General features: G+C 42.3%; 2 protein-coding genes across 3 annotated transcripts in view; both read left to right on the forward strand.

Annotated features, from left to right (window-relative positions):
* The window catches only part of LOC144935162 (cytosolic purine 5'-nucleotidase-like), a 58205-nt gene extending 45039 nt beyond the window's left edge, over window positions 1-13166 (forward strand). Inside the window, exons 12-19 of the mRNA XM_078861624.1 lie at window positions 604-711; window positions 2064-2130; window positions 2755-2756; window positions 3489-3657; window positions 4739-4790; window positions 5312-5372; window positions 6388-6564; window positions 10174-13166. Coding sequence (XP_078717750.1) covers window positions 604-711; window positions 2064-2130; window positions 2755-2756; window positions 3489-3657; window positions 4739-4790; window positions 5312-5372; window positions 6388-6564; window positions 10174-10566 — 1029 coding nt within the window. The 3' untranslated portion in view covers window positions 10567-13166. The remainder of the gene's footprint in view (window positions 1-603; window positions 712-2063; window positions 2131-2754; window positions 2757-3488; window positions 3658-4738; window positions 4791-5311; window positions 5373-6387; window positions 6565-10173) is intronic.
* A 3536-nt stretch (window positions 13167-16702) lies between these two features.
* LOC144935163 (extracellular matrix protein 2-like) lies at window positions 16703-26229 on the forward strand. Of its 2 annotated transcripts, none has more exons than XM_078861627.1 (8): window positions 16703-17059; window positions 17993-18220; window positions 20404-20587; window positions 21387-21490; window positions 21699-21849; window positions 22965-23146; window positions 23669-23804; window positions 25795-26229. In XM_078861627.1, exons 2-8 carry the CDS (start codon window positions 17993-17995, stop codon window positions 25920-25922), a joined length of 1113 nt encoding a protein of 370 aa, XP_078717753.1. In that variant the 5' UTR covers window positions 16703-17059; the 3' UTR covers window positions 25923-26229. The 2 variants fall into 2 exon arrangements, with proteins under 2 accessions (XP_078717753.1, XP_078717752.1); XM_078861626.1 differs by having other exon boundaries at window positions 16776-17059; window positions 17990-18220.
* Window positions 26230-27748: the final 1519 nt, after the last annotated feature.

A 27748-nucleotide genomic window follows, 5' to 3' on the forward strand; every position in this document is an offset into this window, starting at 1 on the left:
TTCAGATAAGGTTTTTTTAAAATTATAGTTGCATATTATTGATTCTATCGCATTTTATTTCATGAATACAAAACGAAAAAAAATGTCAAATTTATGGTATTTGGTATTTAAATAATTAGTTTCAGGTTGCAGGCATTGCAATACAATTCTGAACACACACTGATGGCTTGACTAAATTTACATAGTTCTATCTTTGAGCAACTGAAGATATTGAACATTTTATCAAATATATTTAACATACTTTATTATTTTGCCTCATTCTGTAAACTGCTGCCTTTGGTAGAAGGGACAGCACGAAGATTAGTTTAATTGTATCTTACATCTACAAACTATATTTAGTTATGTTTATAATTTCCTTCCCTTTCCATTATAGTGCATGCCTATGAGAAGTGGCACGTAGATATTGTACAGTAGTTTTCATTCGTGTACTTTCCTAAAAAGAAAACGGAAATATATAATAATAATAATAACAGCTCTTCTACTTGTGCTTAATCTCCCCAATGGTTCATTTGACCCCTTCCTGAACTGCTTTAGTTGCAATTCGAGGAGGGGAGGTCAATCGTCAATTGCTGTTTTGCTATTTTCGCCGTGTCACGACCCCAGCCGGGGTGGCAGCACCGGCCTTGGCAGTCGTACTTTGACCTCATCATCGTGGATGCCCGCAAGCCGCTCTTCTTTGGCGAGGGAACTGTGCTTCGACAGGTGGACACGGTGCGACATCTCCACCGCACGCGGCATCTCACCTCTTGAGCTTTCGTCTTTGAGTGCACATTTCTCTCAGTTACTGTCACAAGGCCAAAGCAGACACAAGCCGTTGGTGTGCAGTAACAAAGACAACACTCTTTTGTTGCCACGATCTTTGTCGTTGTCATCGTCATTCGTGCTCAATCCACTACGGAATAAACGCCTCAAGTCACTCAAGACTCTCAATATTTTGCCATGTAATAATTCACCCAGAACCTGTACACAAACCGATTTCATTTCGACATCTCCTCGAAGGACGCTCTCTGAGTTGCGTTTCATTCCTTGGCCGCCACTTCGTTTTTATTAACAACCAACCGGCCATCGTCCCTTCGAGCGACGTGTCCCCCCCAAGGCCACTTAATATTCTTGTAGTTTGAATGATGTTATTAACCTGAATATGATCTCCAATCTATGTGTTTCTTTCTCTGTCTCTCAATGTAATTCCAAGAATGCATCTCTCAATGCTTATTTGTGCACTTTTAAGGTGTTACCGTATATTTTCCCTGAATGACCATATTTTAGAACCATATGTCATCGTAGGAAGCGCACAATGATTTAATGGTTACCATTGTACCAGTCTTTTTTGTGAAGCACAACAATGAGTCATGATAGTTAGCATCTTTAAAATAAAAAAAAATTGTTCACTTCCTTGGTTTGTTTATATTTTGATTTCAAGCTTTCGTGACTGCACGGATTCATATTCTTGGTTCTTTCGGTAAAGTCACGTAGAAGGGAAATACACATGCTTTGTCTGGAAGGTCTCAGTATAAAAATGCAATCCACATTAGGCTTGGTCACCCCACAACAAATTGTGCCATCTTTCATTGCAACCTACAGCATTGATTTATTTCTTGAAGTACATAAATGTTTCACCTCCATTCCCCGACAATGTATTTCTGACACATTCGATATTATTGACATCGTTTGTAAATATGGCAAAAGTACATAGCATTGGTCGTAAATAAATCCACACATTCGATAGAAGTAATATCTTATCTATAAATATTGTCACATAGCTTGAGCTTTTTGCTCGAGCTGAGTCATAAGCATTATTTTTTCTTCTTGGTTCTTTCGGTAAAGTCACGTAGAAGGGAAATAATAAAATAATAAAAATAAAACATACAACGCAAGCAGCCGTCTTCAGGTGAAGACGGCTGCTTGCGTTGTAGCCGAAACGTCGTGAGAATTATTTTATTTTATTATGTTTTATTTTTATTATTTTATTACTTCCCTTCTACGTGACTTTACCGAAAGAACCAAGAAGATGAATCCCTGCAGTCACGAAAGCTTTAAATCGAAATTATTTTTTCTATTTAAAGGAAACTGGGCAACTGAAAATTGGAACTTTTGCAGGGCCTCTGCAACATGGGATCGTATATTCTGGAGGTGAGAAGCTCATTCCATCTGCCCCTTTACATTTGTGTTTTTATATGAAGTAAGTTTATTTCACTGCAGTCACGTAAAAGTGAGGGCCATTGTAAAACCATACCATTTGTTGTAATGTGAAACCTAAATACTTGTGACGTCTTCTTGGTTCTTTCGGTAAAGTCACGTAGAAGGGAAATAATAAAATAATAAAAATATTTTTATTATTGGTTCTTTCGGTAAAGTCACGTAGAAGGGAAATAATAAAATAATAAAAATATTTTTATTATTGGTTCTTTCGGTAAAGTCACGTAGAAGGGAAATAATAAAATAATAAAAATATTTTTATTATTGGTTCTTTCGGTAAAGTCACGTAGAAGGGAAATAATACAAAATATGTTTATTATTTCCCTTCTACGTGACTTTACCGAAAGAACCAAGAAGATGAATCCCTGCAGTCACGAAAGCTTTAAATAGAAATTTACTTGTGACGTCATTTATAGGAACATTATATTGTGTGAGGTTATTATAAGCCAAAGCCCGGGCCTAGACATTTCCAAGCATTGTTCTACATTACTGGATCAGGTGGTGCTCATTTCCTAGTATTGCACTGTCCTACCACCAATTGTGTTTTAAGCTGACGAGGTGTATTTTGCAGCAATAAAAGCAGAATGATGACGATAATCACGTGTGGCAACTGAAACTCTATCACGGGAGCGTACATACAATACACAATAAGTATCTGGAAAACACCTTTAACCTGGTGGATGAGTAACCTGATTTTATGATTTCTGTGTAAAATATATAATCATTGCATGCCATCAATGTGCGTTCACTATTTGCAATATCTTGCATGCCGGTTAACTTTGCCAGTGGTTGATTTCTCAAATCTATCACCGACGTTATGCATTGAGAAAATGTTTTGTACACAAATGTGTGCAATATTGTATAATATAATAACAAGCTGCAATTTCAGCTAACAGATAACAGACCTGTCATCCAATGCAAAGGATTGTGGATAACACTGATGGGGCCTTGTTCAGATCATTCAAGGATCTTAAACTACCAAACTTGCTTGCTGAGAGATGGTCAGGCTATGGCAGTCCAGTAAGTGTTCTGATTATTCCATCTCTGTGAACCTTTGAGTGTTAAACCATACGTTTACTTCAGCTACGCTGGTTTTAATGTTGTTCCCAAAATGTAAAACACTATTTAAAAAGGAACTGAGCAAATGTCTCAAAGCAGGACTAGCCTCAAAAAGATTTGAGACTCGGTGACGCTTTCCTGGACATATACAATACATGAAACAAAAATTACGTTAAAATGTTAAAGACGAGGTGTGGAAATCAGACAGGTTTGGAACCCATTTCTTCATGAAGCCTTCAGACTTGGTGTGCGATCTCCTGGGCGTCAATGGGAAGGACATTCTCTACATTGGTGACCGCATCTTTGGAGACATTCTCAAGTCCAAGAAACGACAGGGTTGGCGGACTTTTCTGGTCATTCCTGAACTTGCCCTGGAGCTTCACGTCTGGACAGATAAGAGCGGTCTGCTGCGTTTTACGCTATACTCGATATTGAGCATGTAACAACTTAATCGTTAGAGCAATGCCATGGATATTCCCAATTTGAGGCTGTGATTCCATTCAATATTTATATATATATATATATAATATATATATATATAAATATATATATATATATTTTAAACTTTCTCATTTACATGAGACGAAGCATCCGTTCGTGATTATTGCAGATAAATGCATCGCTGTGTTAGACGATAGCTGAAGAACAATATGTCACAGAATTACTTCTGAAGTATTTTCAAGTGATCTCAACTGCAGAGAAATGTTCATTGCATGGCAGCTAAACTGATACGTTTAATTCACAGAACTGAAATGTAGCAAAATGAAGTGGAAACCCTTCAATAGTATGATTTTTTATAGCAGTTCATTGGTTACTGGGCTGGGAACAAATATTCGCTACAATTGAGGAACAGGTTTAATCACAAGTGGCTGAAACCAGAGGTCGCAACCGGGTACCCGATACCCGTACCCTACCCGATGCCCGGCTACGGGTACCCGTTTGCGACCCTGGTGCGGCTGGCTACGGGTACGGGTAGGCCGTGAGTCACTGGTGAGTAACTGTTTGTCACTCATTTCCCAACGTCTTGTCTCTTCTCACAATTCAAGTTTCTAGAATCAACCCACCCGCGCCTGCAACATGGCTTCATCCCAGAGGTCGCAATCGGGTACCCGATACCCGTACCCTACCCGATACCCGGCCGGGTACGGGTAGGGTACGAGTACGGCCGGGTACGGGTAGCCGTTTGCGACCCTGGTGCGGCCGGGTACGGGTAAGGAATAAAAACCCGTTTGCGACCTCTGGCTGAAACCCAGATTCAACATGGGTTCTCAGTGGTGCTAACTCAATGCTCTAACCCTTCAGCTACCCAGCGCCTACTTTTACAACAAATCTTTGCACATTTCACGTTGGGTGAATTTTTTTTAAAAATAAGCTTGCCTTAAGGAGGGGCATCTGTGGAATGCCACGGGAGTCTACGTGACACGAGAGGCCGTTGGAGTGTCTGAGTACTATCACTGTGTGTTCTTTCACTCCTGCCTCGTAGCCCTGTTTGAGGAATTGCAGAGATTGGACATATACTTGGCCGAGTTGTACAAGTAAGTTCACAAAGTAATCTTACACACTTTCACCACACTCGCTGTGTATAACACTGCATGCAATTGTTAGTTTTGGTCGCATACAATTACTGATTAAAATGTATATATATTTTACACGTGTATTATATAGATCTAACAATATTCCGTTGTTTGTCACAAGATAACTTTTGTTCACAACTCCTAGTATCCACGGAAGTTGTAGGGTCCACAAAAAGTCCTACTATACTATTTCTGTTATCCCTGGTTGTGGAACGGCTTCCTATCATTTGCTAGCTTTCACAGATAAGAGAGGTGCATCACCAACTTCATCCTGTTCACAATTATCTGCAATTCCTTTCCCGCAGAAAAGTGGAGTAAATGTACGGATAACATCGCAGAAAATAGTGTGTTGCTCACATCACTTCAGCTAAGAGGAGCTCAACTTGTTTGTTTACATGTTTACATGCAGAAAAATGCCAACTTGTCAGGCTTCACTCCCTTCTTTGACGTGGTGCCTTTTTCTTCTCTGCTCGTAATCACAGGAATCTGGATAGCAGCAGCAATGAAAGGCCCGACATCAGCTCTCTGCAGAAGCGCATCAAGGTTGGTTGTAGGTCCATACTCTTAGTTTTTTCGGTAAAGTCACGTAGGTGAAAAAAATGAAATAAAAATTAATACAAATAAAATAATGTTATTTTATTTTTATTAATTTTAATTAAAATAATATTATTTTATTTTTTATTAATTTTAATTTCATTTTTTTTACCTACGTGACTTTACCGAAAACACTAAGAGTATGAATCCTTGCAGTCACGAAAGCTTCAAATCTAGAATTGGTTGTAGGTGTTTTTTTCCTTCTCGTCCTCCTTCATCCTCTTCACATGACGTGGGGATCTTTTAAGCGAGGAATGACGATAGGATTGTAGATTTTGGACTTGGCCTGCTTATTATACACGCGGACATGGTGTAATGGTTAGCACACTCGACTGGATTCACAGGTTGCTAGTTCGATCACCAAATGCGGCAGTTGAAACAATCGGCGAGTTTCTTAAATCGCGAACCCCGCCGCCCGCCACCGTTGTCTGCAGAGCAGTGTAACATGGGTACAGCACAGTCGATTGGCGAGTCGAGTGTGGTGGGGTGAAGTGTGCGTGGGTACTGCCACCATTCCCCAGATGTCTGGCACAGCTTGGACGAGTAGGTCAACAAACACCCTTTGAGAAGGATCGATCTCTCAAGAGCTCCCTTCTGCCGACAGTGACGTGAGCATGCAATTGCAGGGCTCCACCTTTACTCTTACTCATTAAATAGCCAGCAACATGTTGTATTATGTTATTAATTGTACATCGGTTCTTTCAGTTGATAGTTGTGTCTCCTGGTGATTCTCCGCAATGCACGCAAACTGTTGTTATGTTTCATTATTAATCGGGACAGTGAGTATTTTGCAAATACGGTCAATGTTGTTCCGTGTGAATCTTCTCATACCTTCCATCCCCCATGGGCCAGCTTATAATAATATAATTAATTATTATTGACAGAGTGTACGTCATGCGAGCAATGTGTGCAAGGCCCAAACCCTTTGCATCGTCCCAATGACCCGTTCCTCTTCTCTCTCCAGAAAGTGACACATGACATGGACATGTGCTACGGCATGATGGGCAGCCTTTTTCGAAGCAGGTCCAGGCAGACGCTTTTCGCGAACCAAGTGATGCGCTACGCTGACATCTACGCTGCCTCCTGCATCAACATGCTGCACTACCCATTCAGCTACCTCTTCCGTGCCCCACACGTGCTGGTGAGTTCGCTCGTTCGCACAACACCTGCTCAGCACTCCCAGGTCGAGGTTGCGCTCTTTGGGTGATCGGGCTTTTGTTAGCGTGGCACCAAAACTGCGGAACGCTTTGCCAACTTGAAATCAGGCAATCCGAGTCGGTAGATGTATTTAAGTCTGCTTTTAAAACCCATCTTGTTAAAATGGCCTTCCCTCTTTAGTTTGGTCGGTGGCCCTGGTTCTGTTTTTGTTTCCTGCTTTTCATGCATTGCGCATTGGGATCCTAGGATTCTTATTATTGTTGTTACAAAAGCGAGCACGGCAAAGTTGTGTGTTTATTTTGCAATGCGCCTGCATCAAAAGGGAGGGGAGCGCAGCTGCCCAGGTCCAACGTTGCCCGGCCCAACATTCACAACATTCACAACGCACCTGCGTGAAAAGCGAAAGAGAAGCACCAGTGACAAGTCTCCCCGTACCTCGTTTAGCAACTTTTAAAAGCAAGGGGGTGGGGGCAACAGCTGACCAAGTTCCCCATTATCTTGTTTGTCGTTGACCCACCTGCATTAAAAGTGAAGCGAAGCACAGTGGACCAAGGCTGCCCATGTGCGGAATTTACAGGCGAGGGGGGGGCACAGGGGGGGGGAGCATGGGGGGCACGGGGGGGGGGGCAACGCCCCTCCCAAACTGGACACCTTTCTTAATTCAATTTCAGTCGTTTATAATTAAGATTCAAATAAATGAATTAATTACATATACTCACAATTCCTGTGAGAGGCAAAGCGAACCCCTGCACTCCCCTCCCAAATATAGAAGTCAAACTCCGCCTGTGACTGGCTGCCGTGTCTTGTTTAGCCCTACGCCACTGCTTCAAGAGGATTTATTAACGTGCCAACCTATGATGGCACGTGTGTGATTGGTGATGCCGGTGTGATTTCAAATTCCAGACTGGAGCAGTCTCAAGACGAAACAAATACAATTTACATTCTACCGCCACTAAAATGCCACTGGAACATTTGTTTCACAATTTGTATACTTGAGCCTGGTTGTTGATAATTTTCGTTATATAATTTGTCTGGCAACAGTTAATCGCTTGACTGCAATGCATGTGATATAACTCAACTCATACGCATGCACTCAAGAGTTGGTAGGATACCAAGACCACTATCTATCATATGAACCGGCATTGCCAATAGTTTTCATGCATACAGCATACATGAGTTGTAACACAGATGTGGGAAGACGTGCAAAATGGATTTACTGCTGACGACTAAATTGGCTTTTCAAAATGCACATCATCGGTTCCCAGTGCGAGGTAAATCTGTATAAATCAAGGCTTCATCATCATGATCATCATCTAATTGCAGTACTAATAACTGACCGCAGGCTTTGGAAGCTTTATTATGGATTTAGTGTTATGCTATTTTCAAAAAAGTGTCTGAAAGAACTAGTTGTTAAAGATTTGGCATCATATTTGAATGCGGCACTTTTTACAACCTCCAGATGCAAACTTCATCTCACAGTCACTGTTGTTCACACACTCACCACAGCCCTCCTGTATTTTATTTTATTCACGTTTTATTGCTCATCATTTGGCTTCTGGGTACATTACCCCTCTCTTCCTGGAGGTTGAGGCTTTGTAAGTGCCAATTTTGATCCTTTTGTTTTGAAATGTATGTTTTAATCTATATATGTATAAAGACGACTTCGACACACTCGTCTTGAGATGGTTTCTTTATTAAGGAGCCACGTGCTCACACTCGGACAGGCGGAGACCCCCACTGCAACAGCCCAGAGTCTCCCACGCATCTCCCTTATATATACGGTCTGAGGCCACGCCCCCATTCCCGAACCTTCTCGCTGGTTCGAGACCGCTCACTCTACCAGCAGATTCTACTCTCCTCTTTCGTCCTCTGGCCACGCTCCTATTCTCGATCATTCCCGCAGCCACCAGTCTACTCGCACTGCAAGCTGACTCCCCTGGCATTACCTCCCGTGGCCACTAGTTCATTTGCACTGCAAGCTGACTCCCCTGGAATTGCCTCCCGTGGCTACTAGTCATTCGCACTGCAGGCTGACTCCCCTGTCATTACCTCCCGTGGCCACTAGTCCATTCGCACTGCAAGCTGACTCCCCCGTCGTTACCTCCCGTGGCCACTAGTCCATTCGCATTGCAAGCTGACTCCCCTGGCAATACCTCCCGTGGCCACTAGTCATTCGCACTTCAGGCTGACTCCCCTGTCATTACCTCCCGTGGCCACTAGTCCATTCGCACTGCAAGCTGACTCCCCTGGCATTACCTCCTGTGGCCACTAGTCCACTCACACCATAGGTTTATTCCACTGTCTTTACATATGTTTGCGTTTATTCCTGAGCAGGTTAGGCACATATTTGTAATTTATAGGCAATTCCAAGCAAAATTTTTATTTAAAGCTTTCGTGACTGCAGGGATTCATATTCTTGGTTCTTTCGGTAAAGTCACGTAGAAGGGAAATAATAAAATAATACAAAGATTTTTATATTTGTATTATTTTATTATTTCCATTCTACGTGATTTTACCGAAAGAACCAAGAATATAAGTCCAAGCTATGTTTATTGGGCCACTGTTATCGAACCCTTCCTCCCTGCCTATCCATCTCCTTCCTGCCTTTAACTGTCGGCTATTACTGCCATTCATCTCTGAATACATCACTGTGTTATGCTGATAGTTTTAATCTTCAATGTTTCCTTTTTTAGAGCTTTGTTCTGCAGGTGAGGCCTGCGTATCGTATGTCCAGGCGGATCTACCTGTTTACTCGCTCCACGTTGCTCTTCTTCCCTGTCTATCCACCTTTCACTTTAACAGTTTCTGTTCCTATTTTTTTTTATAATCACTGTAATTGTTGTTTGTGTTTCATTCTGCCTTATTTTTCTTGTATATGTATTTCGTATTTTCTCTCTCTCTACTTTCACATGTATATATAAATAAAACGTCTTATTTTAACTTATGTTCATCATTTGTTGTGGAGCAGTGTGTGTGTATATACACTGTGTTTAACACGTAGGCTTTCGCGACCAATATCATTGATAATAAAGGTTTTTTGGGTTAGATCGTGTTCATGTGGTGTGCAAACATTGTGCTTTGTCTACTACTTGATTTTCAGGATGCTTATGTTTTACGCATGTTCTTTTGGCTGGTCCATTTGTTGAGTCTCTTTAATTACATCCATGCTGACCTGCACACCCACAGAGCTTTTTCCTCTTCACAGGTGTGAGTTTACTTTAGGCAGGTGAGCTGTTCATCCACAACAGCTAGGTCACTCGCCATCACTTTAATCTGTCAAGTTTGGGATGTTTAAACCAACCAAGATTGGCAACAAGTCCACTAGCAGAGGCATTGTTATTGAGGAGAGATGTTTTTCAACCTGCAGCATTTCCCTGCAGATCATGGGAACTTCTTCAGCAATTGATTCAAGATGGAAGCTGAATCACTTGGGAGCTACTTCAGCAACTGATTCAAGAAGCTGCCAGAATGTCGTGCAAAATGTCAGACAACACGTGGGACAACTTGAAACAAATATCACATAGCTGTACAGCCCAACTGTCAATATCCACGCAGGAGTAACGTGAATGTTCGTATCCTGAAATGTGCACAGATGCCTCACGAGTCAACCGTCGAGCATGCTCGGGTTGACGCCGCCAACCAGCAGTCACCCATGTCGACACGAAATCGACCGCTCAGTGTCACAGAGGACTGGGCCCTGCTGGGCTCACCATCGGGCTCTGGGGCCGGGGGCTGGGACGCCTACGATGGCAGCACAGCCAGCGGGACGACGAGCAGCGGTCACGCGGGCGATCGCCGCAAGTGCTTCAGCCGCTCGATGAGCGAAATCCGGCCGCCCTGTCTCCACCCGCAGCCGCCGGCCGAGATCACGCACTGTCACGACGAGGACGACGAGGACGATGACGACGATGACAACGATGGTGATGGTGATGATGGTGGGGAGGTTGGCGAGAGTCACGCATCTCGAGGTTTCCAGCAGCAGTAGCTATCCTACGGGTTGCCTAGCTTACGCATGTACAGCCATTTTGTCGGCATGAGCGTCCCTCCCCGTGCCATGTGGGTTGGTGAAAGTGGGAAGCGTAGACGTGGGAGAATGTACGTAAATGACAAGAGTAAGTTTTTCTGTATTGCCAGCAGGGCCTTGCCTCAGCCTACCTGACTTGCGTGGCAGTCACCAATCCAAGCTCTATCCAGGTTCAAACCCACTCAGCTTTTGAGATCTGATGACATCGAGCGTATTCCGGTTAATTTGGTTTAAGGTCAGTCTTCACGTCAGCCATAGCTTATTTTTGTTTCACCTTTAAGTCCGTCTGCTATTTGTTTTATTTTATATGAATTTACCTGTCTTAATTTCACAATTTGTCCTTTTTCACAAGCAATACTCAGGAGTTTTGGATGCCACTGGTGGGAAACAAAGAAAACTCCTTACACATGTGTCTATGTGGCCTATACCATGATCCCATAGCCACTAAAAAGCAGGCCAGCTCAGCTCATGAACAGGGCTTAATTGCCATGGTAGCAAGCCGGGACAGCTCCGAATTCAGAGGGCAGCGTAGCTCGCTTTGCTAAGGAAGCTACATGTTTTTTGCTAGGCCTCCCGAAGTAATTATCACGACATCATAGGCTAAACACATTAATCGAACATGCCATCAATTGCATCTCTTGCCTTTATCAACTTTAAAGGTGCATTTTTGAAATGAAGAATGTCGACGAAGACAATGGATGGTGTAAAATGACAACATGTAATGATTTTAGCGTGGGGAAAGTATAAGCTAAGCATATGGTAAACCTGTAATCATATACATTAAAACACAATTATGTTCACTTCCCTCCAGATGCAGAGGGAAGGGATGAGGAGAGGACGAGGGGGGAAAGGAGACAGGTCAAACCAATGGAGCCACGTGATCGTGAAGCTTTGTGCATTTCCAGGAACAGCTCTGCATGGGTCGGATCCTATTCCTGACGGCCGTGCAAACGCTGGTGTAACTATTCTCACTTCTGAGTTTGGAATTTAGACTCGTGTTCCCTTCCCTATGGCGGCAGCTGACAAGATAAAACTTGATAAGATTAGTGTATTTTTTTCATTTGCTGTCACCATGGGCCATATTATGTTCATTATCTTTGTTTTTACAATCATCATTACAACCTATCATTTGATGATAAGTAAAAAAGAATGTTGGCAACTATTATGCTTTGAAAGCAGTTCTGTAGTGAGTTCAACTGAGTCGCAGATGCACTCTTGGAGGCAACACATTTATTTAACACCAACACATGGGGTAACTGCCCCTTAACAGAATAACAACCTATGGTGGTGACCACCAGGCAAACTACACTAATCACTTACGTAACTAGCTCCTACGGACCGGGACCACAGCTCGGGTCCAGGTCCACGTGTTGGAGACTCGGTAGAACGTAGGACGCAGACAAAAGCCTCTTCAAGATGAACAACAACGCAGGTCCCTCTGGGGGACCCGGCTTATATTCTCTGCGGCGTGGCTGGCTCCGCCCTTGGCCACGACCACCTTGCAGAATCTTCGAGCAGGATCTCGGCCCGGACCACGTGACCACCCCTAGCCCCCACTTGGGGCCCCTTTGTAGACTTAACCGGTCACGTGTCCTCTCGGGTCAACCAGAGTGCCACGGCCTTCAGTAACCCCGGCACTCCCACACCCTATCCTATAGGGTTGGCACTGCACGCCAAGCGTGGTGCCACCCAGCGTTATCAACCAGCGCTCACCGAGCCCCTCTAGGGTCGGTACTACACCCACATCAACGTGGTGTCCGCGATGTCGTTACATCGCTCACCGAGCCCCTCTAGGGTCGGTACTACACCCACATCAACGTGGTGTCCGCGATGTCGTTACATCGCTCACCGAGCCCCTCTAGGGTCGGTACTACACCCACATCAACGTGGTGTCCGCGATGTCGTTACATCGCTCACCGAGCCCCTCTAGGGTCGGTACTACACCCACATCAACGTGGTGTCCGCGATGCCGTTACATCGCTCACCGAGCCCCTTTAGGGTCGGTACTACACCCACATCAACGTGGTGTCCGCGATGTCGTTACATCGCTCACCGAGCCCCTCTAGGGCCGGCACTGCACAGTGACATCCGGCGATGTCACTACAGTTCAATAATAATCAAAATGGAATGTAGTTGCCTGGACTAAATTATTACCACCCTGATGTATGCATAACTTGCAAGGTTTGTAAGTGTGGTTGCGCATGATGAACCTACAAAGTCACTGACACATAGAGGCACTTGCTGTGCAGGTGGATCCTGCTGGTGCTGCTGCTGCCATAAGTTTATCGTGGGACCGAATGAAACATACTTTACAAGTGTCGCCCGTTTATTCATTCATGTCTGCGGTGTATTCATTTTGCGTGTTGCGTCGTTCCGTTAGGTCACATTAAAGTCGTCTGCAAGACGAGTTTTGTGTGTTTTTTTTGTTTTCCCTTGAGCACTTTACTACTTTAGCAGGTGGTACATCCAACATCTGTGCCAGGGCACTCTGACCTTTACTTGCAATCCTCACACACTTCACGTAAAGACTCACAGAAATGGGGGTCACGTTTATCAAAATAAATTCTTCTTCTTGGTTCTTTCGGTAAAGTCACGTAGAAGGGAAGTAATAAAATAATAAAAACAAAACATAATAAAATAATATAAGTAATAAAATAATAATAAAAACAAAACATAATACAATAATATAATAATATATTTTATTATGTTTTATTTTTATTATTTTATTACTTCCCTTCTACGTGACTTTACCGAAAGAACCAAGAAGATGAATCCCTACAGTCACGAAAGCTTTAAATCGAAAAAAAATTATTCTGTTTCAGAGACACGGCGTTGTGTTTCGCTAACCACATTTACGCCTCACGCAATCTGTTTACATGGGAAGTGTGGCTTTGTGTTGTTTTAGTTATGCCTCAATGACATTCACCGCATTAATTTACATATGGTTGGACGTAAAAAGACTAGACTGCAGTAAACATGACGTGCTTTATAAAACAACACGGTTACATAACACGTGGTGACTTCGGCCTCTCTTCCACGCTGGTCAGGCATCTTGGAAGAGGAGGGGGGGGAGTACCCACACCCTACCCCCTCCCACCACAAAACGCGACCTGCCAATTGACCCGCTGTGGGGTAGAAGGGACGGGAGGGGGTGTCGCTTTACGGCACTTGCCAATTCTTTTAAGTCAGAGGTGGTGGGGGGGGGGGACCTTTTCCTAACCGGGGCACAAATCGGACAGTTCAAAGTATTATTGGTGGGCCACACATGAAGATGTACCTCTCAGTCACTTGTGTCACACTGCGAGAGGCCCCTTGCAGTGATAGAAATTATTCGGCGCGCTGAAATTAGAAACATTGTACGTGTTGTCAGGTTTAAATATCCTCCCCCCCATCTATTACCCGATTAGTTCAGCGAATATGCGGTGACGGACAAATACTACTGGGCCACGTGATATGAAGTCGTGGGTTGGGCTGTGTATATATTCCCCACTCCTGAATTTAATAATGGGATATTGAAACAAAGTAAAAAATAAAGATGACATCTCGTTGTCATGAGTGTCCATCCTCTGTTGGATGCATTCACATCCGATGTGGCTAAACAGAGCTTCAGCGCCAGCCATAATTCTCGGACACGTTGCATTTCTTGGGTGCCACTGTTATTATTCTTAACCGTCGGCCATATGTTGTTCTCGAATCTAATTTTGTCTCGTTCGGTCTCTCTAATTCGAAGCGTGAATCTCTCCACTCCTCTTTGCACACTTCTGTACTGTTCATTAATGACCCATGTTTATGAACGACGTCATAGCAGTTGAGGTGGACTGATTAAATAGAGCTTATTCCTTTCTTTGTATCCCTTCGGTGTGATAAAAACGTCTGTTGGCAACACACCAATGGTTGTGTTTCTCAGCTTATACAGCTGCATGCATTACCACCTCTGCGTCATGGCTTTATCTGTGGAAACAAATGAGGTTTTGCCGGATAACACATTTTGTTTATATTAGTGTGTCTACAGCTGGGTTGTAATTATTTATTTATTCCCGGAAATCGTGTGAAAGAAATAGCGAAACGGTAAGAAATATGTCTAAGAGCTATACATTGCTAAGTGTTTAAAAATGTCAACCGAAAATCGAAAGCAGCTGCCGGGGTTTGTATTGTTCGGGGCCATCCATTTAGTGCATACGCATGGAGGGGGGTTAACCCAAATGCGTAGCTTGCGTATGGGGGGGGGGGTCTACCAGAGGTCGCAACCGGGTACCCGATACCCGTACCCTACCCGATACCCGGCTACCCGTACCCGGCCGGGTACGGGTACCCGTTTGCGACCCTGGTGCGGCCGGGTACGGGTAGGCCGCGAGTCACTGGTGAGTAACCGTTTGTCACTCATTTCCCAACGTTTTGTCTCTTCTCACAATTCAAGTTCCTAGAATCAACTCACCCGCGCCTGCAACATGGCTTCATCCCAGAGGTCGCAATCGGGTACCTGTACCCGTACCCTACCCGATACCCGGCCGGGTACGGGTAGCCGGGTATCGGGTAGGGTACGGGTACGGGTACCCGTTTTCGACCCTGGTGCGGCCGGGTACGGGTAAGGAATCAAAACCCGTTTGCGACCTCTGGGGTCTACTGACAATGTATGTAAGCATAGGAAACTGGGGGGGGGGGGGGTGAAGCCTCGATAATAATTTGTCTACATTGGCCTTCAAATGAGCCACAGTTCAGTGTCTCCAGCTGTCAGACAACAAGTCCTGTCGGGAGAAGTGGGACTGTGGGAGAGGTGTCACTTCGTGTGCCACCGTGCCCCTGACTGCGAACTACCACGCAGCTCAGCAAAATAAGTGGCCAAGGTGCGCAACTTAATCCTTTAATGCAGCTGGCGGTGGACTATCTGTTTGCTTAAACACGTTCATGTTATTCATCCTTGATCGTTTCTGCGTGGATTAAATATAGGCCGTTCTATAGGATTCGCGGGGGGGGGGGGTGTAAGAAGTCCGCGGGCGTACAGGGATGGGGGGAGGGGACACGTTTTGACAGATTTTTGCGTGCCTACTCAATGGATGGCACCCTTAGCCCACTGGACGGGACTTGCATTACCGAGTTCGCTAATTCGATCTCCCCGTGCGGTATGTTCATCCAGCAGCATACATGGGCACACTCACAATCGGCAGGTTAGCGTGTGGTAGGATACAATCGGTATGGAAGTGTAGACCAAGAGTTGCCTGTAGTTGAGGCCCTTATACCAGCGGTGGCGTGAGCAAGCAAAGCAATTGCTTTAAACGAGTGCAAATGTACCAATGATCACGCGTGCCGATCCGTGTCATTCCACTGCAAACGATGACTGGTTGCTGACTTTCAGGAACTGATGCCGCTGCGCTGTGAACCTAGAGACCTGAGTTTGATTCCTGGCCGGGGGTGCTGCAGTGGCTAGGAGATGTTAATTAACTTCCTCGCCTGCTATGGAGGCAGTCGCGGGTTCGATCTCGACCCTGATGACGTCTGTGGTATATTTGGAGTTTGCAGCCTCTCCCGTGGTCGCGTGGATTTTTCTCCGGGTCCTCCGGTTTTTACCTCCATGGTTAGAATCGACGTGCGTTTAGAGTATTTGGCTGCTATAAATTTCCACATGATGATAAGCCACTCCGTAGAGCTATCATTTGTGTCCAGATCGCTTCTGAAAAAGAGTTACATAGCTCAGTGGGTCTTACCTGGTAAAATAAAATAAAAATACCTAAACTGGTCATGTCCCCACCTCTGCCCACCCATTTTTACCAAACCACAAAGACCAGCTTGGTGAAAGATGTTTATACAATCATTACAGACTGACATGGCATGAGGGGGTCGTATTCTCGCAGGGGATGAGCAAAGGGCTTCTTCTTCTTCTATTTTCATACACCAAAATCTGTTGATTTATGTTACTTTCATATCTGCACGTGATTCATTCTTACCGTTAAACCTTTTCTTTTAAAACTCCTGAAGTTTTAATTAGTTGGAACTGAATTCAGTCTGAAAAAAAATATAATGCATCATTATAACCTTGAGTTTTTACTTCATGACAACTTCCCAACCCCTAAGTCTGATCTAAAGCGCTTTTAATTAGGCTCCAGGATTATGTGCTTCCAAATTCCAACATATGCTTTGTCCTCCATACCCACACACAGCTGCGGCCTTATCTCTCCAAAGCATGCGATGTGGGATGAGGGCCAATGCCCAGAACCAATGTCCTTCATTGTGGGGAACGGCTTTGCACCTTGCCATAAATGGTCTCCTTATATTCGCAGAATTTCGCTCTCCACGTTGAAGTTTGAGCAGGAACTCGGAGACAAGCGTCACCATTTCTTGACTCCCTGGGTCAACTGTATGTGAGGAATCTAATTTGGAACTTCAAATCTCAGCAATTAATTTTAACAGTAAACGCTGAAATTGAATAACAGCTTGGCAGGGTTTGTTAAAGGAAGTGGTAAGTTGTACACATTTTACATCTCATTCACAACTTTATATACGTAAAAGTGAAGCACCGTGATTTTTATAATTTATCGCAGCAGCTTTATTATATTTACTCTATTTAAGTGCATATGTGCAGTAATATATAAATTCACTACGCGGCGTTTTTGCTCCACACATGGGATATTTGTGCTCTGAACAGTCACTTGTGTTCGATTCCTGGCGGTAGTTAACATTGGTGGGGATTGATAACTTAACCGTCACTTCGCCCCTCATTCACCAACCTGCACTGCCCAGCGTGGTGAAGTATGGTTGAACAACCACCATCACGGACACAGCAAGGGAAGATATTTCAGCAGAAGATTGATAACAAAGTTGTATATTATTATGCTTTTCTTCCTATTCTGAAAAGTCAATGTGAGAGGGTCATTATTTGCATTTTAAGTAAAGCAGAGAATATTCCTACCCATATTACCATTGGGTTGGTGTTCTAATTTCCACTGGCAGTTAGTAATTGGAAATTCCACATTCCTATGGAGCTACTGTGGCAAATTGTTAACTACCTCGCCTGGTTTAGAGGAGTTCATGGGTTAGATTTCGACCCTGACATCTGTATATTTGGAGATTACATGCTATCCCCGTGGTCGCTTGGGTTTTCCCTCCACATTTCTGAACATGCGTTTAGAGTATTTGGCTGCGATACATTTGCACATGATAAGCCACTTCGTTGAGTTGTCATCTGTGGACAGGTCGCGTCTGAAAAAGAGCTATATAGTTCAGTGGGCTTTACATGGTAAAATAAAAAAGTAGTTTAATTTTTAGTTTCGTTTCATCGCTAGAACAACCACTGTTGACTTTCCGCAGTATTGCATTTAATTGTACAAAATTATTCTATCGCAATCTTTTTTTTTTATCATCGCTCACTGTTCCTGTCTCTTGTCCGCAGAAGATGAGAAAAACCATGCTGGTGCCATTGGTTTTTATGACCTCTGCGCTGCTCACGGTGGAGACATTCATTTGTAAAGGGCCTGGCAAGCGGCTGAACCTCAGTCGGAGGAACATCACCGAGGTTAAATCATGGAACAAGTCGTGCTACTCCGTGACAACCATCGATTTGAGTGGCAACAGCATTGGAAACATTGGCAAAGAGAGCTTTCGACCCATTCAAAACTTAACGGTGAGGGCGTATTTTAAACAGCTAGCATAATTTGCAAATGATGTATACAGCTATTAAACGCATTAAGTGTCTATACAGGGTGCTTCAAAAAATGTTCATACTTATATGGGACTATCGTTTCTAATGCAAAAATAACGGATAATATTTTTGATTCCAAAGAACACAGGATGAGATGTTACTATCCTTTGTGCAAGCACTTCCAAGAGTTCATGAACAGTGAGCCTGGTGAAATTTGGGGAGCGCATCGTCAGTAGTGAACCTTTGGTTCCTAGGGTGTGTCGGCCTTTCATACTATACACCCTCCCCAAAGGCGGCCAGCGACAGGGTGATCAATCCTACGCTTGCGTCCCATTCCCTATTAGTCATAGGAGTTGCCTTGTTGTTGATAGCCAACATCCCATGGGACTATACACTGTAACATGATAACAAATGTATGTTAATAGCTTCAAAAAGTCAAAGATCGCCATCATTGTCAACACATGGCCTGGAATCTTCTCCAGGTGGTCTCCAAACCCCGGGGGCACATTTCTTGTGGTAATGTTTCAAATTCTCAGAAGTGTTAACATTTTTGTTGAAGCACCCGGTATAAGGGATGCCATTTTTTCTAGTAGTAATTAGAGCCATGACCAATAGCATTCTCATTAACAGCAGAAAGGATACATATACTGTACTCTATGCTCAACAGGCCTTGGCTCACATTTTGGTGAATGCAATTTTCTTGTGAAATCATGGCGATTAAAGCTGAAAATGTGAATTAACACGGTACAGTGTAAGCACATTGCATTAGCATACTTTCCAACTCTACCAATTAGGTCTGGTAGGCTGGCAATTTTTTAAAACCGCAATACTGCACGCTAACCAAACGGCTTTCAGTGCTATTGTGAACATGGCAATACATACTTTATATATTTTTTATTTCTTTTAAATTTATTTCAAAAATGCATTCGTTGTAATGCAGTAAGTGGGTTTGAAATACAGACGATAAAATGTACTTTGTTGTATTTATTTTCATTGTTTATTTCTATATATGTTTTTTTAAAATACATGGTTAAAAATATATTCCAGAAAATAATTGTTTGATATTTGTTGCTTGGACACCTACCTGCCTGCCTCTCTTTGTTTCCAAAATGTCGGCACACATGCAAGAGTGTATTTCGCTATTCATATTTGCTGTATATAATTAGTGAAATCAATTATTTTTGGTAGTAATAACCCATACTTTCAACTTGTAATGAGCACATACTTTGCTCGCCCTCGAAGAGAAAGAATGGCTCTCAGTGGCGCGAGGAACCACATAAGAGTGGGAAAGGCAGCCAGACAGTGAGCCAGCATCTAACTAAAAACTATTTTTGATTATTTACCAGGTAAGGTTCACTAGCTGTGCAGCCATATTTCAGAAGCAACCTGGCTGTCACAAATGATAGCTCAACGAAGTGGCTTATCATCATGTGGATATTTACAGCAGCCAAACACTTTAAACGTGGAGGGGAAAATCGGAGAAAAATCCACGTGACCACAATGGGCATATTTATCTTATATGAAGAAAGAATCAGAGGTCTCCATGGGAGTCTTTGTGAGTCTGGGTCTCTGTGTGATTGTATGGGTTTCAGTAAATCCATGAGAGTCTATACAATAACATTTAGATTTAATCCCGCCCTCCCTCCCCGCCGCCCATGTTCTGCGGTCCACTATATATTTCGGTGTTATTGAACAATCAATTAATGTTCATACATGTGGGAGGAAAGCAGAGCACCTGGAGAAAACCCACGTGTACAAGGGTTTAACACTCTATCCGATACAGATGGCCCACCACCGCCCGGCAGTAGTGAACGGTTTTTACAGCATTTTCACATTACAAATGCTTTCCGTTGCTATATATGTTCACATTACCTCTGGGCAAAGGACACTGGTGCCTACATTTTTTTGTCAATACATTATAGCAATGCTACACGTTCAGGGTGTACAACATTCAAGTGTAGCCCCCAGCAAGTGGATGAATTCTTAAAAATTCAAGAATCGATGTTATGGCCTTTAGTGGTTGCACGGATGACATGAACATATGTAAACAAACACATTTTTAAAAATGTATTGTTGTACGTGTGAATTGATGCCTGTGTCGTGATCTTAAGAATATATATTAATCCATTCATCGATGCATTATCCACCCCAACTGCTTTGTCCAGATACTCTATCTCAATGCTTCAGGCTTAGAGAATTTGTCTGAAAATGCCTTTGGAGGAAATAAGTGTTTGGAAGAACTTTACTTACAGGAAAACAAACTCTCTGAATTCCCCACGAAACTCATTGAACATCTACCAAACCTGCACACTCTCAGCATCTATTCAAATCGCTTCTTGAAAATTAATGGTATGCATTCAGTACGCTTCTTCTTATTATTATCATTTAATCAAATATATCAAATTAAGTTGTCTCATATGTATTAATGATTGCAATATACAAGTGTCAGTAAAGTGTAATTAATTATAGATATATGAATATAAATATGAATTATCATCTGATGACTGGAGGAATCTTCATGCTATTTTGGCCATGGGGGTTGATTGGCCACAATTCACCATTCTGGTTATTTGAAGTGGGGGCCAATGGCCAGGAATTAAACTTGTTGTAGTGTTCTAACAACTGCAGCACCCCCCCCCCCCCACCGTATATATATATACATTTATGTATGACAAAGAATTACGTCAATCATTGAAGTATAAAATCAATCCCATTCAAATTGTAGCAATATTTATAGAGAAAGACCAGTTTAAATGTTTTTTTTAAGTTCATATGTTATTACATTTCTATAAATCTATTTTTTATGAGGAAGCTGCCTTTTGTGAACATGTGTATGTGATTTATTTCGGATTTATTATTAGGTTTTACCCGTGTATGTCATTCAGGACTCCCTTGCAAAGGGTGTATCTCAATCTGATCTTAAGTGGCTGAAGTGACATGGATTTAAATGACAAATCAAATTAAGTTCATTGTGAAGCTGTAAACATGTCACCATATACTGCATATTAAAACATATTTATGACCCTGCTCGAGTAAAAGTCTGCAATAGCCTGAGCTGCATAATGGACAACATTGGATATGCACCCACTAATTTAGTGATATAAGTTTTGTTTGTTTCATATATCTAACGTAACTACTGGTTCATCAGATTTCAGCAGTCGTAATGGCAAATTGAAGATGCTCTCTCTTGGGCCTCAGTTATCAATGCGTTCTCCGGACACACTGGATTTCCGTAGACTTAGAAATCTCAAGGTACATATGCATTAGCAGCATCTCACATACTGCATTCGTATGTCCATACCTGCACTTCACGGAGATTGTGATATTTTAAAAATTAATTTCAATATTCATTGAGAATATGCATTTTGCATGTTTTTTTTAAATTCAAATTATTGACACATTTAAATATATTGTACAGCACTGCAATGTAATTTCATTTTTGTTTTCAATGTACTTGTAGGTTCTTAATCTGACGAAGATGAAGATCGTGAACGTGCCACATTTTCCTCCATCATCCCGCATTGAACAAATTGATCTTTCAAGCAACAACCTGACATTCAACGCAAATGACTTTGAAAATTGCGAACATCTCGAAATCATTAGCTTTAAAGGTGAAGGCACACCACAGGGATTGGGATCATGCCATTAGAGTTATAAGCTCTCTATTAATCACACCGTATTTGTGAGGAATTTGTTGATTCATCTCGTTAAAGTAAATAATAAGTGGAGCATAGAAAAACTATACTCCAGAACTCCTCTTATGCATTACCATATTAGCTTCTAATCAGGAAAGCTGTAACAAAAACTCCTGTGTTCAGAGGTCCTATTCCTAGAATTGCTTAATTATCTGTGATGTCTCGATAAAGTGGAGAAAATGTGTCGATAACCTTTAATGATTACAGAATAGTATCCTGGATATTGGTTCCCACATTACCATGGATACGAGGAGTTATTGTATAATTTACATTTACATTGCAATCTTTATTTTATTTTTGACAGACTTAGGCCACAATGTAAATTATGCATACAACACACACTGTAATGCCTTGCATTCTTGAGTAGAAAGTATTCTTGCCTTATTAAAATAGTTAGATAATTTAAATGTTCATTATTTTGAGATCATTGTTAAACTATAACTAATGTGATGGGAAATGCGAGGGCAAATCCCTGACACCACATTTTGCCGATCTAAATTGGATGCAATACGCGCAATTACGTGTAAATGCTGTTGTTTGGAAGTGATCGGTAAATTCACCCACCAAATCCAGAATCTAGCACAATTGTTTTGGTCGTCCCTTACAACAGTTTTTGTACCAGTTTAAAGGGTACAAACCTACTACTATATTTTGCCACTGGTAAAAGAGGTCTCATAGTGTAAATGCTTACCCCGAGCTCTCAATACTCTGATAGTGCACTGTTTTTTGAGTTGGACGCCTTTTGGCGTCATCTGGTCCAACACCAATGGAGACTAGGCTCTAAAGAAAGCTGTCTCGGGTGTGGACCAATCAATTTCAAGGACAGTGCATATCATTACCATTATCAGAGTTGTTTCTTTCTGTTTGCATTTTGACTGCTTGTGTTGCGGTTATTGCAAACATGATGCCTTGTATAAAGGTGTCAGTTTTGTACCAGTTTAAAGGGTAAAAAGCTACTACAACGGTACAGTTGTGTATACACTTGTGATGCTTCACGCGCTGAAGCTGTCTCCTGTCCGTCTGTCGGCCAGCGTGTAACATCGATAAGCTCGTCTTAGACCTATTCAAATCTCAAAAGAATCTCACGAAGCTGGACTTGACTGAAAATCCACTCAAGAGTGACTTCCAGACAAACTACAACGTTATTCGGAGCCTTGTGGACAAGAAGGTTCAGGTTGAAGTTACCTGCCGAGAATGCACGAATTTGTGCAATGTGAGTGCTTACTGCGTGACGGTCTGCCCGCAGTACATCTTACCGTGTTTTTACAGACTATAATTTCATATCCCGTGTATTACAAAGTAAAAGTCCCGTAGGTGTGTGCGCGTGTGTGAGTGGATGATTCACACTCACACACACACACCAACCTTCACGTGTCCTTGAAATGCATATAGCCTGGCACAAGCGCCGTGCGGACGTTACCGCTACTTAGTGGCGATTGGTGGTTCTTGTTGATTCGCACTGGGCACAAGTGTGTTGGGGTGTGTCTTACTTGCCGGAGCATCTACTATGAAAAAAAAATCCCCATTTTAACGATATAACGAAAATAAAATGTCTGTCAGCCAATATGTTTACCTTTTCTCATATATCAGCAAATTGAGTAAGCATTATTTTAAGTGTTAGCCTCTTATGAACTGGAATGCAATTATTCGATTATAACAATTGACGCTGGAATGGTATGTATATAGATACCTTCATGACATTTAATAATAACAACAACCCTTTTATCTTTTACAGAACAGCTTACCAACTCTGAAAATAGTTTGTCATGCACATGAAGAAAGATACGATTGGTGCCCAAAACAATGTCCACAAAACAACTCTGCTGTGAATAGTGGAGAAAGTAGCATTAATTACACACTCTGGATCATATGTAAGTGAGCACACACAGCATCATTTGAAATGTGTACTTTAAGGATTGGGTTATAAATGTATATGAATGTGCCGTATGCTGAACTTCTTTCGCACCGTACGTAATCAACCGTGCTGAAATCGGAGGTACGGGGAAAGGTGCAGTTCTGTAATTAATTGTAATTAATTGCCACTTGAAACCCCTCGATTGTAGCCAGACGTGGTGTAATAGCTGGGGGGGGGGGGGGTACCCACACTTTAACCCACCACAAATGCGACCTGCCGATTTACTAAATGTACACATATTTTTAAAAGTAATAAATGATTCTGACACTAATGCGAAGAGATAGTGTTTGAACCGATTGCCGTAGGTGAATCACTGCAAGAGCATCTCAGACTTCGAAAGTATCTCAGATTAGCACGGTTTGGCTACGTAGCACGTGAAAGAAGTTCAACATACATACATAACCATACCATGAGTCATTCAGTTCAGGTGCCTGATAAGACGAGTTTGATGGGTGGCTGGGCAGAACATGAAGGCACACCTACTGTTAAACTAAACATGACATTGTCGACCATGTGTTTTAACAACAGGCTGTAACTATACGCATAAATGTATTCACATGTAACACGTAGGTTTTCGCGACCAATATTATTCCTAATGAAGGTTTTTTGTGTTAGATGGGGGGTAAACGACACATTTATATTTACACAATGTAATCCATAAACCTTTATTATGAATGTATTAATATATTTATGCATTTGTATAAGGGAATGTTAAACACATGCATATGTGCACTCTCATGGCTATATATCTATATTATTGTGTTCTTTAGGCCTCTGGTATTACTAATTTGGAAGGGAGACTGCTTTGTAATAATAATAATTACATCTTATGTAGCGTCTTTCACAAAATGACAAGGCACTTACATCAATAACAATGGGGATGGGGTTGGTTAGAAGTGGCTCTGGGCTAAAATAGGAAATGCATTCTGCAAGATAAATGTTTTTAGACGGGACTTGAAGATCTGAACCGACCCGCGGACTACCGACAGCTTTTGGCAGAGAGTCCCACAATCCAAGTGGCACAAAAGCACGAGGCTCAATCGCCCACGGACTTGAGCTTCATCGTGGTGATGCAGAGGGGACCTTGGGCTGCCGACCTCAAGAGTTATTGTTTAAAAAAGAGTAGGGGTGCAGCAACTCCCTAAATACATGGAGGAGGATGTCTGTGAATACTCTGCGTAATTTGATCAGCAACCAGTGAAGTGATGCAAGAAGCGGGGCGATATGTTCTGAACGAGGAGTTCGGGCCAGGACACTAGCAGCTGTTTTCTAAGCAGGCTCGAGTCGACAAAGTACCGTACTCGAAGTTCCAGATGGCTCGGCGTTTCATTCGTCAAAGTGTGAAAAAAATAAAAGCACGAACCAATTTCTCCGCATCAGCGGCTCAGAGGACGGGACGTAATCGGGCAATGTTCCGTAAATAAGAAAAAAAGCGACCTTGACGATTTTATTAATGATGGTCATGTTGATTTTATTAATGCGCGCCTCAAAGATTAGAGATGGATTGAGGGACACACCGAGATTTCTGGCTTGCTTAGCAGGCCGTACTTTGTGACCATCAATCATCACACTGATCGGACCAGCCTTTACCAGCTGGTGGTATAATCCAATGAGCATAACCTCCCGTTTTATACTAATATACCACCTGTTGTTTACTTAAGCATCGAGGTCTCCAGTAGATATCAGTACAGCAATAGATTCTTAAATCTATCATATTTTTTGCGTGTCTTTTATTCGGGTACACCAGTTTCCTCCCATATGAAAAAAAACCCCATTAATCTGATTGGCCAAAGAATCCCAAATGCAGGACCATCCTGGGAGAGTCTTGGAACTCAGTTTTTATCGAGGTGAATAGAGATCATTGTTTTAGCGCATGCATTCACCAATTTAGTTATTTGTTTGTTGTCTAATTTTTTTCCCGTTTTAACCACCCACCCCACACCCAGGTATATTGATGGTCGTGTTGATTATGTTCATTACAACCATCATATTTTGCAAGATGAAGGGATCAAGAAGACTCGAAATACTAAGACCAGAAGGCTCCAGCCACAATACAAACAAAACTGACGCTTAAGTGTTGTGTACTTCAAAATAGATCATGCAATTGATTTCCCCTTCCACGTTTGATTCTAAAGCTCTCAATTTATTTCAATATAGTCTGTGGTTTCTAAATGCCATTCATGACAAGTCACCCAGTTGCGTTAAGTGAATCGTTGAGTATTGTTTTTTTTCTTCTAATTATCTGTTCACATCTTACTATTCACATATTTTACATCTGAAATAACGTTAGTGCAAGTATTGTTTAACTGCTAACTAAGCTGAATGTATTACGTTTTTGTCAATTCTCATTTTAATAAAGTGATATTATCACACGAGTGTCAGTTGCGTGTCGTTGTGGATTCCATTTATTAAAAAATTACAGAATGCCTTTATTTTAATTAGATACCATATAAAATACCCTGCGATGTGTTTGCAGGTTGCACTGTGCGTTGCTTGACGTGATGACCGACGTTTCACCCCATGTGCTGAGAGCTTCTTCAGGAAATTCATTCTCAGAAGAGCACGTGGCGCTAAATTGACAATACACAACATGAAAGCTATACAGCTACGCTATGTAAACTTCATGTATTAAGCATGTATTAAGCATGTCAGCTGTATACCTCATACACCCTTGGCAATTCAAGTCGTCTATGTTAAATTCGTGTTGCTACCTTTACATTTATAAGTTAATTCAAATTGGTAACGTTTCTAATTTGTTTCGCTCCAATACGACGACGCCTCCACCAAGTCGCACGAGCAGCCGCGAATGACATCGCGCGAACTTTCAACTCACCACCTTTCAATGCATAGACCTTGAGAAGTTTCGGCATTGCTATGTTCTACTTTACACAAGGGGGCACTATTTACTTAAAAAAAAACAAATCTATGCTGAGGTTAGTCAGCCCCTGACGTCTGTGTCCATTGCAATATTGATCTGACATGGGCTACAAATGCAATGACAATTGCTTGCTCATGCTTTAAAGTGCTGAATTGAATATTCACGTTCATACAGTACAGGTATTGGCATATTAATGAAACAGATGAATAGTAATTAAAATACACAGGTTCAATTTTTTATTCCATCTAAAATTAATGCTTTTTATTCACCAGCCAATCACTTTTCCGTGTAATGTAAATAGTCACGCAAATAGTGATTTAAGAAACGCAAAATCATGCTAATAGCGCCTCCAATGGATATTTGCTCTCTGCTTTTTAAGGTCTCTCTCGAAGTGGGTTGAACTCAATCAAGGGGTTGTTTTGTGCTTGAGTTTGTCGCGTCCAGAATTCCATGCGGCCGGTGCCCTCGTCGGCCTTCTGAAAAGCTCGGTCGACATGCGGTCTTCAGGCGGCTGCCTGCAACAACAGCGACAAACACCGAGATCGCCACGAGTAGCAGCAGCAGCAGATTCATATGCTTATATTTAGTCTCACCACATGCTGTATACTGTATTATGTATAGCTTTCTCCCTTCTCATCTACAAAATGCCCACCACTCCAACAACCTAAGCCCCAGTCAACTTTTGGTTTAGCCATGTTTGTTTGTTGTAGTACAGAGTTAGACTGATGGCCTTAATCTAAGTTGTCTTGTGGTTGTTGTTGTTTGACTTGCATCCCACTGGGATTTTTGCACACAGCGTTGGTGTATGGTGTTTTTTTCTGCAATATTTTGCTGTCTTTTCTTGGATTTTCTGTTTGCACTTAGTCACATATTCACTTTAAGATTTTTTTGTTCATGTTTTTGTTTTTAGTTTGTTGCGGTTGCACCTGATTCAAGAGCCGAATGGCTCACAGGGCTATACCTAATAAATGAACTTGAACTTGAACTTGTTCAAGGTTAGTTCACTCCTCACCTCTGTTTTA

The sequence above is a fragment of the Lampetra fluviatilis genome, chromosome 12, assembly GCF_964198595.1.
Source record: "Lampetra fluviatilis chromosome 12, kcLamFluv1.1, whole genome shotgun sequence".
Classification (NCBI taxonomy): Eukaryota; Metazoa; Chordata; class Hyperoartia; order Petromyzontiformes; family Petromyzontidae; genus Lampetra; species Lampetra fluviatilis.

Coding starts and splice junctions, on each gene's coding strand:
- LOC144935163 (XM_078861627.1), top strand. CDS start 17,993: ATGAGAAAAACCATGCTGGTGCCATTGGTTTTTATGACCTCTGCGCTG. Junction 20,588..21,386: donor TCGCTTCTTGAAAATTAATG/GTATGCATTCAG, acceptor CTGGTTCATCAG/ATTTCAGCAGTCGTAATGGC. Junction 23,805..25,794: donor TTACACACTCTGGATCATAT/GTAAGTGAGCAC, acceptor CCCCACACCCAG/GTATATTGATGGTCGTGTTG.